General features: G+C 40.0%; 1 protein-coding gene across 1 annotated transcript in view; it reads right to left on the bottom strand.

The window, feature by feature from the left end:
* Positions 1 to 4010: 4010 nt before the first annotated feature.
* The window catches only part of adcy6a (adenylate cyclase 6a), a 73841-nt gene continuing 63493 nt past the window's right edge, over positions 4011 to 14358 (bottom strand). Inside the window, exons 14-24 of the mRNA XM_079801874.1 lie at positions 13998 to 14085; positions 13799 to 13915; positions 13350 to 13511; positions 13080 to 13255; positions 11039 to 11062; positions 10908 to 10937; positions 10603 to 10735; positions 9498 to 9761; positions 8715 to 8919; positions 6400 to 6524; positions 4011 to 6318 (exon numbers count right to left, since the gene is read on the bottom strand). Coding sequence (XP_079658000.1) covers positions 6190 to 6318; positions 6400 to 6524; positions 8715 to 8919; positions 9498 to 9761; positions 10603 to 10735; positions 10908 to 10937; positions 11039 to 11062; positions 13080 to 13255; positions 13350 to 13511; positions 13799 to 13915; positions 13998 to 14085 — 1453 coding nt within the window. The 3' untranslated portion in view covers positions 4011 to 6189. The remainder of the gene's footprint in view (positions 6319 to 6399; positions 6525 to 8714; positions 8920 to 9497; positions 9762 to 10602; positions 10736 to 10907; positions 10938 to 11038; positions 11063 to 13079; positions 13256 to 13349; positions 13512 to 13798; positions 13916 to 13997; positions 14086 to 14358) is intronic.

The following is a 14358-nucleotide window of genomic DNA, read 5'->3' as shown; positions in this document are numbered from 1 at the left end:
ACAGCCTAAAACAGGATGAAATAACTGATCTAGTATCAGATGTTAAGTTACCTTAGCATTGGTATTACAATTACAAAATGGCTCAACTCACCAATTGCATAAAATATTTACTGAGCAAGGCATCTCTATTTACTGGTAAAGTTTCGAAATTAAATTAATCAGTTTGATTATTGAAGTCACTGAAGTTGATTATTGAAGCTACTAAAGTGATACAAGTTTGATTATCACTATTATTAATTGCTAAAAAATTAACATATATTTCCCATTTTTCACCCAAAAATGGTCATAAAACCAGTGAAATCTACAATGTGCCTATCAGTCATTTGAAGCAAGTAAAACCCTTTAAATGATGCATCTTTTATGGTTACTCAAATATAATGACTAAAATATACCAAAACAAAGGGGTCTAAAGGGTTAGTTCACTCAAAAATGAAAATTCTGTCATTAATTTCTCACCCTCATGTCGTTCCAAACCCGTTTCGTTCATCTTCAGAACACAAATGAAGATCTTTTTGATGAAATCGGAGAGCTTTCTGACCCTCCATTGACAGCTACACAACTACAACTTTGACGCTTCAAAAAGTTCCTAAAGAGATCGTAAAACTAATCATATGAAGTGAGCGGTTTAGTCCAAATTTTCTGAAGAGACTCGATCGCTTTATATGATGAACAGATTCAATTTAGGCTTTTATTTACATAAACATTCATCAACTCGCACATCAGTTGTGGTAAATGGAAGCTCAAGCATGTTCGCTTGACGTGTGAGAACCAATGAGGTTCATTCTCGTGTTACGCAGCACGTTTGAGCTTCAGCAAGAACCAATGAGGTTCATTCTCGTGTTACGCAGCACGTTTGAGCTTCAGCAAGAACCAATGAGGTTCGTTCTTGAGTTAAGCAACACGTTTGAGCTTCAGCAAGAACCAATGAGGTTCATTCTTGAGTTAAGCAACACGTTTGAGCTTCAGCAAGAACCAATGAGGTTCGTTCTTGAGTTAAGCAACACGTTTGAGCTTCAGCAGGAACCAATGAGGTTCATACTCATCATGTTACGCTGCACATTTGAGCTTCCTCAAGAACCAATGAGGTTCATACTCGTGTTACGCAACACGTTTTACGCAGCACGTTTGAGCTTCAGCAAGAACCAATGAGGTTCATTCTCATGTTACGCAGCACGTTTGAGCTTCAGCAAGAACCAATGAGGTTCATTCTCATGTTACGCAACACGTTTGAGCTTCCTCAAGAACCAATGAGGTTCATACTCGTGTTACGCTGCACGTTTGAGCTTCCTCAAGAACCAATGAGATTCATACTCGTGTTACGTTGCACGTTTGAGCTTCAGCAAGAACCAATGAGGTTCATACTCGTGTTACGCTGCACGTTTGAGCTTCCTCAAGAACCAATGAGGTTCATTCTCGTGTTACGCTGCACGTTTGAGCTTCCTCAAGAACCAATGAGGTTCATACTCGTGTTACGCTGCACGTTTGAGCTTCCTCAAGAACCAATGAGATTCATACTCGTGTTACGCTGCACGTTTGAGCTTCCTCAAGAACCAATGAGGTTCATACTCGTGTTACGCTGCACGTTTGAGCTTCCTCAAGAGCCAATGAGGTTCATACTCGTGTTACGCTGCACGTTTGAGCTTCCTCAAGAACCAATGAGGTTCATACTCGTGTTACGCAACACGTTTGAGCTTCAGCAAGAACCAATGAGGTTCATTCTCGTGTTACGCTGCACGTTTGAGCTTCCTCAAGAACCAATGAGGTTCATACTCGTGTTACGCAACACGTTTGAGCTTCCTCAAGAACCAATGAGGTTCATACTCTTGTTACGCAGCACATTTGAGCTTCAGCAAGAACCAATGAGGTTCATACTCTTGTTACGCAGCACATTTGAGCTTCCTCAAGAACCAATGAGGTTCATACTCGTGTTACGCAACACGTTTGAGCTTCAGCAAGAACCAATGAGGTTCATTCTCGTGTTACGCTGCACGTTTGAGCTTCCTCAAGAACCAATGAGGTTCATACTCGTGTTACGCAACACGTTTGAGCTTCAGCAAGAACCAATGAGGTTCATACTCTTGTTACGCAGCACATTTGAGCTTCAGCAAGAACCAATGAGGTTCATACTCTTGTTACGCAGCACATTTGAGCTTCAGCAAGAACCAATGAGGTTCATACTCGTGTTATGCTGCACGTTTGAGCTTCCTCAAGAACCAATGAGGTTCATACTCGTGTTACGCAACACGTTTGAGCTTCCTCAAGAACCAATGAGGTTCATTCTCATGTTACGCTGCACATTTGAGCTTCAGCAAGAACCAATGAGGTTCATTCTCGTGTTACGCTGCACGTTTGAGCTTCCTCAAGAACCAATGAGGTTCATACTCTTGTTACGCAGCACATTTGAGCTTCAGCAAGAACCAATGAGGTTCATTCTCGTGTTACGCTGCACGTTTGAGCTTCCTCAAGAACCAATGAGATTCATACTCGTGTTACGCTGCACGTTTGAGCTTCCTCAAGAACCAATGAGGTTCATACTCTTGTTACGCAGCACATTTGAGCTTCCTCAAGAACCAATGAGGTTCATACTCTTGTTACGCTGCACGTTTGAGCTTCAGCAAGAACCAATGAGGTTCATACTCGTGTTACGCAGCACATTTGAGCTTCCTCAAGAATCAATGAGGTTCATACTCGTGTTACGCAACACATTTGAGTTTCCTCAAGAACCAATGAGGTTCATACTCGTGTTAAGGCCTGTACACACCGGGACGAATATCGCGCGCGCTTATCGCCAGCGTTTTTCGTGCCGTTTATCGGCGCGTCTTGAGTGTTCACACCCAAGCGATTTTCACTGGCGCTGCGCCGAGTGAACGTGCACATTCAGTAGATGCGCTCCCGGTACACAAGATGGTGCTGCGGCACTTTAAGCCTCTGACACTCGCTTGTCACACAGAAGGAGAAGAGAGACAGTATTTACGTGCTTGCCAAAACCATAGACATATTATGTATATGGACAAAACCATTCACACACTTTTTGCTAACTGGCAAGCAGCATTAGCAGCCCATCTTCTTCTTTGTCTACTTACTACTTCTTCGTCGTATCAATGTGTGCTCGGCAAGACCGTTTTGTGCTCGAGTGCCACCAAGTCATGTTTTACTGTCACTTCAGCAGCTCCAGGCACGTGAACAAAAGCGCCGATCTCATTGGTCGGCCAGTTTTTTACGCGCCGCGTCAAAATAAAAAAACGAACCCGAGGCGTTTTTTTAAAAATGACGCTTTTACGCCTGGCGTTTTGCGCGTCGGTGTGAACACTCACATTGGCGCCCATTGTTTAGTCCCGAGGCGTTAAACGTCGGCGATAAACGCGTGCGAAAATCGTCCCGGTGTGAACAGGCCTTTACACTCTAAAAAAATGCTGGGTTAAAAATAACCCAAGTTGTGTTGAAAATGGACTAACCCAGCAATTGGGTTGTTTTAAGCAAATATTTAACCCATTCGCTGGGTTAAAACAACCCAATGGCTGGGTTAGTCCATTTCAACCCAACTTGGGTTATTTTCAACCCAGCATTTTTTAGAGTGTTACGCAGCACGTTTGAGTTTCCTCAAGAACCAATGAGGTTCATTCTCGTGTTACACAGCACGTTTGAGCTTCCACAAGAGGTTTGTTCTCGCATATTAATTAGGTTTGGTTGAGTTTGGTTTGCGTCTGTTTATGTTTGATGAACAATGTTTTTGCGTGAATAAAAGCCTAAATTCAATCTGTTCATCACATAAAGTGATTGTGTCGCCTCAAAAAATTTGGACTAAACCGCTCAATTCATATGGATTTGTTTTTGAAGTGTCAGTGGTAGTTGGAGGGGTCAGAGAGCTCTCAGATTACACATTTGTGTTCTGAAGATAAATTAATGTCTTACGGGTTTGGAATGAGGGTAATTAATGACAGAATTAACATTTTTGGGTGAACTATCCCTTTAAACAAAAACCACAATAAAAAGCAATCACAAAAAACAAATAAAACAGACATTTTTTATTTTTAGAGGGGAAAAGTTTGTCTATATTCAAGAGTCTTTTCTCAACTTTCCTTTGCTAAGTTGAAAAGCTTGTCCCTTTTCTAATCCTTCGACTAAAGTAAAAAAAACAAGAATGAAACAAACGAACAAAAAGGTAAATGAAAATAAAGAGACGATCAGTAGTCGTTCAGCCCTGATCTACGTAGACAGAGGCCCCTGTGTGTGAGTCAGTAGCACTAAAATACACTCCTGCTTGTCCACAGTACATCAGATACTATGTATCCTTCCCTCACGCTAAATCTCCATTCGTGTACGCTTTTATTGCACATACTGGACGGAACAACGGGGCGCCCTGCCTTTGGTACGAACGTGATCAACTGACATGCAATGACCAAGCTACTATCACAGCAAGTTTTCAATAAATGAAGAACACACAGCAGGAGAAAGACAGTGCTTTGGCCATCATGCAAGTCAATTCGCTGAAAGAGGTGAACGAGTTAACGAACGTTGCGTGGTTTGGGTTGTAGAGCGTGTGATTTGAAGAGGCACTGTGATCATATACTGAAGTTCTGTTCAATTAAGGCAAATGCACTGCAATTCACACTACACGCATGCAGTGTATGGGAAGTCTCTATCGGTTCTACATGTAAATGAATAGTGTACGTTTTAATGATGCATTTTTCCCATGTGGCCTTTTCTTTAAAGAGATGGAGTGGAGGGAATATTTGTCATATGTCACTGACTGCAGTTGATCAGTTAGTACCAACTTGCTTGAACGTCTCAATTCAGGTCTTTGTTCCTTCTCCTTAGCTGGAATGGAATCATAATCGAGTAGATAAGAACAACCAGAATAGGAATAAAAAAGGATACAGAGGTGATACAAAATACCCAAACATTAAAACTTAAGGGAATCAAACAAACAAAAATCGTAGAGAAGATACCACAATCAGACATGCTTTTGAGCTGTTTAGTTTGGCAAGAAAGCAGCTAGTCGTATCATAGAAACCTCACAGTGAAAAGAGTTATGCCCCTTCGAGATTACAAAGCACAGTATTCAGTCATAATTTATAGATATATTTCTTTCATTTAAAAAAAAGTCCTTCTAGAATGTATTGGATCTCGATAAACTGTCTTGTACCGTGGTATCCAATGCCGTGGCTTTTCCCCAGATGCTTCCGAAAAACTCTTTTTTTCCTTTTATTTCATTTTGTACCAAAAATACTTCTTTGAAAAAAGAAGAAATGGTTGACGGAACACACAAAACTAAACTGAAGTCTTCCTTGAGGACGTGTTAAAGGCCCAGACCTGGTTGTACTTCCAAGAAAAGGGGAAAAAATCCCTACTGTTCCACAGCTTTCCACACACTTTTCCATCTAGAATTTGTCGTTCTGAAGGAAAAGCAAGACTTTAAATGAAATCATTCAATCCTTCATATGATCCGGAGCACAACGCTCTGCCAGTCACCCAGATTGCTGGTCAACCAGTGTGATTTACTTTAAATGATAAAACGTCATAAAAACAGGAAAATCGAGGGATGAGGACGTCAGAGCATTACATAATATTCAAAACTTCCGCAAACGTTTTGACAACTTCTTTTCTGTTAAATACTTTGGTCTTTGGTCAATAGTTCTCTTCTTAATTTATACAGATACTGTATTTGTACACGCACAAATATACGAGCGTACGTCGTTATGTACGGTATAAATGTGTGTGCGTTTTCCACACTTTTTCCATAAAGGACTTTTTGCACAAAACATCAAGATCAAAATAAATAAGGAATTCCGAAAAAAAAACATGAGTACCTGTATTTATATTCTCCTGAAATAAAAATAACAGAGGAAAGAAAAAAAATGCCACAAAAATAAAACTGGAGAAAATGATGCCTTATGTACAGCGTTTTTCTTCGGCAAATAAAGGCCTTTATTAAATAAACAGACTTTGCATCTTTCAAGCAGCCTGAGGGAGAGGCTTAAAAACAATCGTCCTTCAAGGTGCGCAGGCATATCCACGACCGCCACAACTCTCCAGTCTGGAGTCTGGTTTGTTTTTTTCAATAATCTTCCGTTTTTGTTTGTGTTTTTCTTCAAGTGATGGCGATGGCTACTTGTTTGTCTTCAGCTTGCCTGGAGAAATCCTCCTCTCTGGGGAATTGTGGGAATCCAAAGAAATTCTAGTGCACTGCTAACTGTTGGGAGGTCCGTTGTTCAGGAAGTAAGTGGTCATCTCACCCTTGCCTTTCACCTTTACGACCCCTCGACACTCCAGCTGGTAACCTTTACTGGCCAACACCTGGTGCAGGTCTGTGGTCACCTGCAAGACATCCAGTAAAATACCAGAAAATCACTTCTACGTGACTATGACGAGGACACTGTGAGCTTCGTGAAGGTTTACCTGAATGTGGTCTGGGACCCCTGTACTGTCCATCCGACTGGCCACGTTTACTGTGTTTCCCCAGATATCATACTGGGGTTTCCTGGCTCCAATTACTCCTGCAACCACTGGCCCAATGTTCAGTCCTGCACACACATGCATATGCCAACTTCTTAGAAATGTACTCTAAGGGGGCTTTCACACTGGGCACGTTTGCTGCGGTCCGAGTGTGTTCCCGGTGCTTACCGCAGGTTTCACACTCGACTTTATCCTATCGAACCCTGGTGCATTCATCTTGCGTCATCACAAACATGCATGGCGCATGATAGAAGCACAACATATTGTGTTTTTCATGAATTTGGTGCTTTTGTACACAGCAGAGTGAATGATACTTGGGTTTGCTGTATGTGCGTGGCATGAAGGTGGCTTTCTGCCGCTTGCAAACGGATTGTTTTGAGGAGAAACCTCACTGCAAGCCATTCATTGCGCTCACCATGCGGCACACTCACTCTCGCTTGTATCCAGATTAAGCTGTACTGGCGGCCTCTAGTGGGTGGCATCGATACTTACGGGGCATTGGCAGCAACGAAGAGGTCTGAGGATGCGTTCACACTTGTAGTTCGGTTCGTTTGGTCCGGACCAAAAAACAAAACATATAGTCCTGGTCCGATTAGCGTTCACACTGGCATTTTTAACAGTGAACCTAAAGTTACCGAACCAAAGGCATAGGGATATGGTCACAACCTGATTGGTCGGCTTTTGTGACGTATATTTTGCGACAGAGCTGCTTACCGAACATTCAAAACACTGCTGTGTGCTGATTAAACGGCACCATTTCATGCGTGTACATATGGTTTTATTTTTACCAGCTGAGAACTCACGAAGAGCTCATAAAATGTTCAAAACATTCAAAACAGCAGCAGGATTTCCTCCGTTGTATGCAGAAACGCAGATATATTGATGAGGCACTTTACCTCATTGTTGCTCCACGTTTGCCCTCTACTCATTTTGGACACACCGATCTTTCCGCGTCGTCAAATCAGCTGACTTGTTTTTGGTTCGTTTACATGTCTTTGGTCCGTGTTGCGTTCATATATCAATCGAACCGCACCAGAGTTGGTTTGGAAGTGGACCGAGTCCGCTTGTTTGGTGCGCACCAGGGTTCATATGGCAGCGTTCACATGTGTTCAAATGAACCGCACTAACCGAGCAATCGCACCAGGGTTCGTTTTAATCGAACCAAACATGACAAGTGTGAACGCACCCTAAAACTCAATGCGCCGGTTACTTTTCTTTCTGAACAAGTGCCCACCAGAGTCTGAGGCTGCGTCCGAAATCGCATACTCTCTTGAGTAGGTACATAATTTGAATAGGTTATTACTTCACAAACGTTAAATAGTACGTTCTATATAGTATGAATGTAATCTGGACGTACTACATTCGCCATGTTATCATGTGACCTACCAGCGTCAGTTACGTCACATCACTGCCATTCACAAATCCTCTCCCGCGGCCTCATGGGATAGTAAAGTGTCCATCATATGCACACTTCAGAATCTCGCCGGAAGCGAGGTCATCCGGGTACCTTTTGCCTACTCTTTTATGAGTACTGTGAATTCTGACATATTTATTTTGTCACATACTGTTTTTTTTCGCCTACTATTTGGTAGGGAAGTATGTGATTTCGGATGCAGCCTGAGTTTCACATTCATGCGAATTGTGCCACAGATCCTTCCAGTGCAACCAAACTCAGACCACCTCCTACAGGTAGTCTCAGGTTCGGTCCTTTGGTGCGCTCCTGGGTCTGTATGACAGCTTTTACATTACATTTAGTATTTATTAATATTTTGAATTAGCTTAATTTTCTTTTTTTTCATTTTAATTTCAGTTTAAGGTTGAGTAACTTTGTTATGCACTTTGTCATTTGTATTAGTTTTTGTTTTAAATATTGAATTTATTATTTCAGTTTTAGCAATTTTAAGTTTTTTTCTTTTTTCTTTATTTCTGCTTTATTTCAATTAACATAACATTTTAAATAGTTTTAGTTAACAACAACAACACTTGGGTGTAACCAATTTAAAAGATACATATTTCTTTTCACCTTGAAAACATTAAGTACGCATCTTAATCGAAGATTTTCATTTATTTGGGGGGAGTCACACCACATGAGACTTTACAACCTGAACTACGATATTATCAAATTATTTGCTATTTTAAGAGTCTTGATTGCACCACATGACTTTGATTTGGCAAACCAAACATTTTCAAATGTTTCTAATAAATAATCAGTGAACAATGGACTCCTATGTGACCCTGTAGTAGTTTTTGACACTTACCGATCTTCATCTGGAAGTTGTTGAAGGAATGCTCGTTGATGTATTTCATCTGTTCGCGGAGGTGCATGGCGTAGTCGGCCAGAGCGGTTATATGCGAGCGGCCTTCCTTGTCATAGGTGGAGTCGTTAAGGCCAGATGCCGCCATGTAGGTGCTGCCAATGGTCTTTATTTTCTCCAGCTGTCTGTATTTCTCCTCACTGATGATCTGTAATAGTGAGAAAGGTTTTCATCAATATACACTACCTTCCACAAATGTGGGGGCAGTATGATTTTGTTTTGAAAGAAATTACTACTTTTATTTAGTAACAATGAATTGAAATAATCAAAGGTGACAGTAAAGACATTTGTAATGTAACTAAAGATTTATGTTTTGAATAAATGCTGTTCTTTTGAACTTTCTATTCATCGAAGAATCCTGAAAAAAAAATTTTTTATCACAGTTTCCACAAAAATATGAAGCATCACAACTGTTTTCAACATTGATAATCATCAGAAATGTTTCTTGAGCATCAAATCATCATATCAGAATGATTTCTGAAGGATCATGTGACTCTGAAGACTGGAGTAAAAATTCAGTTTTCAAGTTATTTTAAATTATTATCTGTGTTATCGGCCTTGGCGAGCGCAAGAGACTTCTTTCAAAAACATTTAAAAAATATAACCAACCCCAAACTTTTTAATGGTAGTACACTTCAGTCAAAAAAGTCATATTCATCAAAAAGATTGGTTTAATAAATGAATATTCCCTCATTCTCTTCAAACATTAATCTCCAGCCTTCTGACCTCATCAAAATCAGCGATGATCTCATTGAGGAGCCTCAGACACTCCACTCCCTCGTTGTTGGCCTCCAGCTCCACATAGAACTCGGAAAAGTTGCTGATGGAGGCGAACATGACAGCCACGCACTCGCACGACTGGTAGTACAGCTCGTCATTCCTCCTCTCTCTAGCTAGAAAGTGGGCGGCCACATCTTTGGGCAAGATGTTGTGGAGAAGCCGACGGTTGTAGGCTTGAAGTTCCTCCATCTCCTCCTTCTCTTCTGTGGCCTGTGGAGGAACAGACAAATTACATATTTCAAATTCTGTAACTCAAATTCCCGATGTATTTTATGAACAAAATATTTATCGTCACACGTTATTGTATATCTTAGTGAACCAAGCTAACAGCAACAAAAATGTTGGAGTAGCAAAGTGGTTCAATTAAAGGGATAGTTCACCCAAAAATGAAAATTCTGTCATCATTTACTCACCCTCATGTTGTTCCAAACCTCCAGACCTCCAAACCTTCGTTCATCTTCTGAACACAAATGAAGATATTTTTGATGAAATCCAGCAATTTAATGAACACTTTCAAGGCCCAGAAAGGAGTAAAAACATAGTTAAAATAGTCCATGTGACTCCAGTGGTTCAACCTTAATTTTATGAAGTGACGAGAATACATTTTGTGCGCAAAAAACAAACAAAAATAACGACTTTATTCAACAATGTCTTCACGACGTAGCTCTGATGTTACTTGGAAGCACTGGACTGTATTTACTACATCAACAGCGTAGAAGACTGACACAGACGTGAAGAAATTGTTGAATAAAGTTGTTTTGTTTGTTTTTTGCGCAAAAAAAGTATTCTCGTCGCTTCATAAAATAAAGGTTGAACCACTGGAGTCACATGGACTATTTTAATTATGTTTTTACTCCTTTCTGGACCTTGAAAGTGTTCATTAAATTGCTGTCTATGGAGCGCTCAGATTTAATCTAAAATATCTTCATTTGTGTTCTGAAGATGAACGAAGGTCTTATGGGTTTGGAACGACATGAGGTTGAGGAATTAATGACAGAATTTTCATTTTTGGGTGAACTAACCCTTTAATAACGTAGGTTCAAATCCTGACCTGAAGTTTCCAAAGGAAGTCTAGACGAGCTGTTGACTCCACTTGCTGGGCATGCAGGTACAGTGCTAGTACAAATACAGTGAGGATCACTGGGGTCATGACCTTTAGGGACACTTTAGTCACCCTGGAAGTACTGCAACAAGAGAGATCAGGTCAGCCCCAGGATCAATTATTTACATCACAGCATGGATGTAACAGAATACAGCACAAACAACCACAACAAAGAGTTAGTGTCTCCTGGTAAACATTAAAAACAATTAAAATAACTAAAAATTCAAAAAAAAGAGAAGTCTATTAAGACATACCACTGTTCAGTAGTTGTATTGAGATTGGACCTGTGGGAAAACCATCAAAATTAAACATTTCTGCACTTATAAAAACAATAAGTTATCATGATTGAATAATAGAAAGCATAAGAGGTTAATATAGGTCTCACCATTGCAGAGTTTCATTGAAAACTCTAAAAAAAAAGAACAGCAAGAACACTTGTTTTAACACCAAACATAAATATGCAGTGTACACATCGCACAAATTTTTTAACACAAATACAACAAACTGAAAAAAATATATCTAAATACTATCATTTAAATAATCCTAAAATAACAAGCCAGAGTATTTAAAGGGATAGTTCAAACTATATATATATATATATATATAAACTATATATATATATATATATATATATATATATATATATATATATATATATATATATATATATATATATATAGCGGTCTGGCGGAAGCTAGATATTTTACTTCATAAAGTTTTAAATATGGATATTTTTCCTACACAGACCCATCAATTCGCTTCAGAAGGCCTTTATTAACGGAGCCGTGTGGATTACTTTTATAATGGATTTTTGGGCTTCAAATTTTGGGGTCCCATTCACTGCCATTATAAATCTTGGAAGAGCCAGAACATTTTTTAGTATAACTCTAATTGTATTCGTCTGAAAGAAGAATGTCATATACACCTAGGATGGCTTGAGGGTGAGTAAATTATGGGCTAATTTTCATTTTTGGGCGAACTATCCCTTTAATACTTTCATTACTAAATGAATATAATTCAATGTTTTTATACTATTCAATCTAATCACAACCAACAGGCCACATCAAGTCAAGGCTCAAAGGTGCAGGGATGATGTATTTTTGTAGACCAATCAGTTGTTCACATCACACTGGTTCCCTCGACAAAAACCCAACAGGATTATGGATTATTGCAAAACCTAAGCTCTGGGATCAACAAAAGTTTATGATTTTGGAATTTTGAAGCCAAAATAAAAAGCTAGCTTTAGGCTATAAACAAACTATACCACGGTCGCTCGACTCTAACAACTCTTTCAGTCTTTATTAAACATTTTCCCTGAAAGTGTGAGTTAGAGTAGTTTACAACTGCAATTATAAACCCAATAAGGGTCTCAAAGCTGACTAGTTTGTGAGTTTACCTGTTTGATATGATGACGTTTAATGTCCGCGACAACCTCTGTATTCCCATTTAGCAAGTTGTTAGCAACCATCTTGTTCAAGACATGTAAAAGCTTTTTAAAAATCACGAGTGGGGTATTACTGGTATGTTTTATGTCGTAGAAAAAAAAGATTTAACCAAAATCTGGTGATGGGCGCTTTTGAAAAACTGCTACATGAAGCTTCGCAATTTATCTTTTGATTGAATCATGAATGTTTTGTTTTGAATCAGTGGTTCGGAGTGCATATAAAAATGCCAAAGTCACATGATTTCAGTAAACAAGGCTTTGTTACGTTATAACTGTTTCGAAGCGTTTCAAAACTTCAATGGTTCACCACTGGGGGGCGATGATCTCTGCGAATCATGCAGATTCACGAACGCCCAGTGGCGAGCCATTGAATAAGTGTCTATGGTTTTTTCACTTTTATACATTTGTAGATGTTTTAATGAGACATTAGTATAATTAAAAGGAATAATAGTAGTTAATAGTCTCTTATTAAGTCTCTGAGTCATCCATTGAACAAACAAAACAAGCCCTGAAAATTGACAAAAAAAAGCAACACATATTATTCAGGCACTTGATATTTTATCTTATTAGATGATTAGATAATTGCATTTGATAGATTTTACTTTCAATAAAACATTTGCAATGGTTTTGTAAAAGGTGTTTTTTACGCATGTTTGAGTTTTTGTTGCATTTACACTGTTCTGACCACTAGGTGTCGGATTGTTTCGAAGCTTTGACACAATACAGCACATTTGCTTCAACTGTTTCAGTTTCACGAAGCCTCGCTCGGCCCACCACTACCAAAATCCCATTCAAAAAGCCCATTGACTTGAGGACGATGGAACCAGAAGTGCTAAAAAGGCTAATTCGTTTCTGGGTTTTGGCCTACAAAAATACGTCATCCCTGCTATTATCATCTGAACATAAAGCCACTACAAAGCTACTTCTCTCCATTGAGACGAAGCTGGACTGACGCCCTCTAGTGGTTGGCAGTGGTACTTACAGGGCATTTGCAGTAACAAAGAGGTCTGCGTTGTCAAAAAGCGCCACCTCTGGCCACTCCACAAGCAGCAGGAAAGTGAACTGGATGAGCAGCATTAAAGCCAGCTTCCCTATACTACTGATCTGCAGGAACACTGAGCAGGCCAGCAGGGTCAGCAGCACGCTGTAGCTGAAATACTGAAATAGGACATCAGGTAAGCATACAGACGCTTGAGTACAACTTCAATATGGAACCCGTAATGTGTCAGTTTTTTGATTATACACTTTTTACCTCAGGAAAAGGGCAGGAGGGAGTGTTGCTGGGACAGATATCCAGGCCGTCGACTGCAGAGCGAGACAAGTTGTGAATGACACAAGGAGTCACAATTTCTGACGACGACCAATTAAACTGCTCTGCTACACAGTCCACCAGCTTCCGTGTATCACAGGAAAACTGCCGGAAACACAAAACACACACTCAGGCTCCAAAATATACAATCATTTTTGGAGCTTGACAACCCTGGTCATCATGTATTTTTATTGTACAGATATTAACGCTTTGGACATTCAGAAATTATACTCGTTTTGGAACAACATGAGAGTGAGGAAATGATGACAGAATTGTTCTTTTAAGCAACATTTGTGCAACATCATACGGTCTCTTTGGAAGAAATAGGATTGTTAGCTGAAGTGTTAGAAACACTACTGTTGTGTGCAAAGTGATTTGGCAGCTCTGTGTACCATATTGACAAAGGCAGAGATGAAGACGAGGATGATGGTGAAAACTCCCACCAGTGTGCTGTTGGTGCGAGACTGAACAATCTTCTTGGACACGGTCTGCATGGCAGCGGGGAAGAGCTGCGAGACAGAGAGGTACAGGCCAATTGTACGCATTTGTAAAATGCAAGAGAATGAAAAGCAGCGCAAGCTAACTGCTTACCTTCACGCAGGAGTAAATGGCACAGATGAAGAGGATGTTGGCAAGAATGATGAAGATACTGATGTAAATTCCCAGCATGACCAGAGTACTGCAGAACACAAAGGAGATTTCAGACAACTTAAAGCTGCACTATGTAACTTTTCCATCCACTAGAGGTCGCCTGTTCAAAACAAAGACGTAGCTTGATGACGCCAAGTTTGAGCGCAGAATCTTGGGACATGTGGTCTTCACCTCACAGAAAAGAATCGGGAAAGGACTCATGTTCATGTTCATAGATGTGATTATTAACATTACTGTAGTATGAAGCAGGAGTGATTGTTAATAAGAAGAGCGCAACACAAGCCACGCGAGCAGCGGGACC

The sequence above is a fragment of the Gobio gobio genome (assembly GCF_949357685.1).
Source record: "Gobio gobio genome assembly, chromosome: 21".
Classification (NCBI taxonomy): Eukaryota; Metazoa; Chordata; class Actinopteri; order Cypriniformes; family Gobionidae; genus Gobio; species Gobio gobio.
This window is presented reverse-complemented; position numbering and strand designations above follow the sequence as displayed.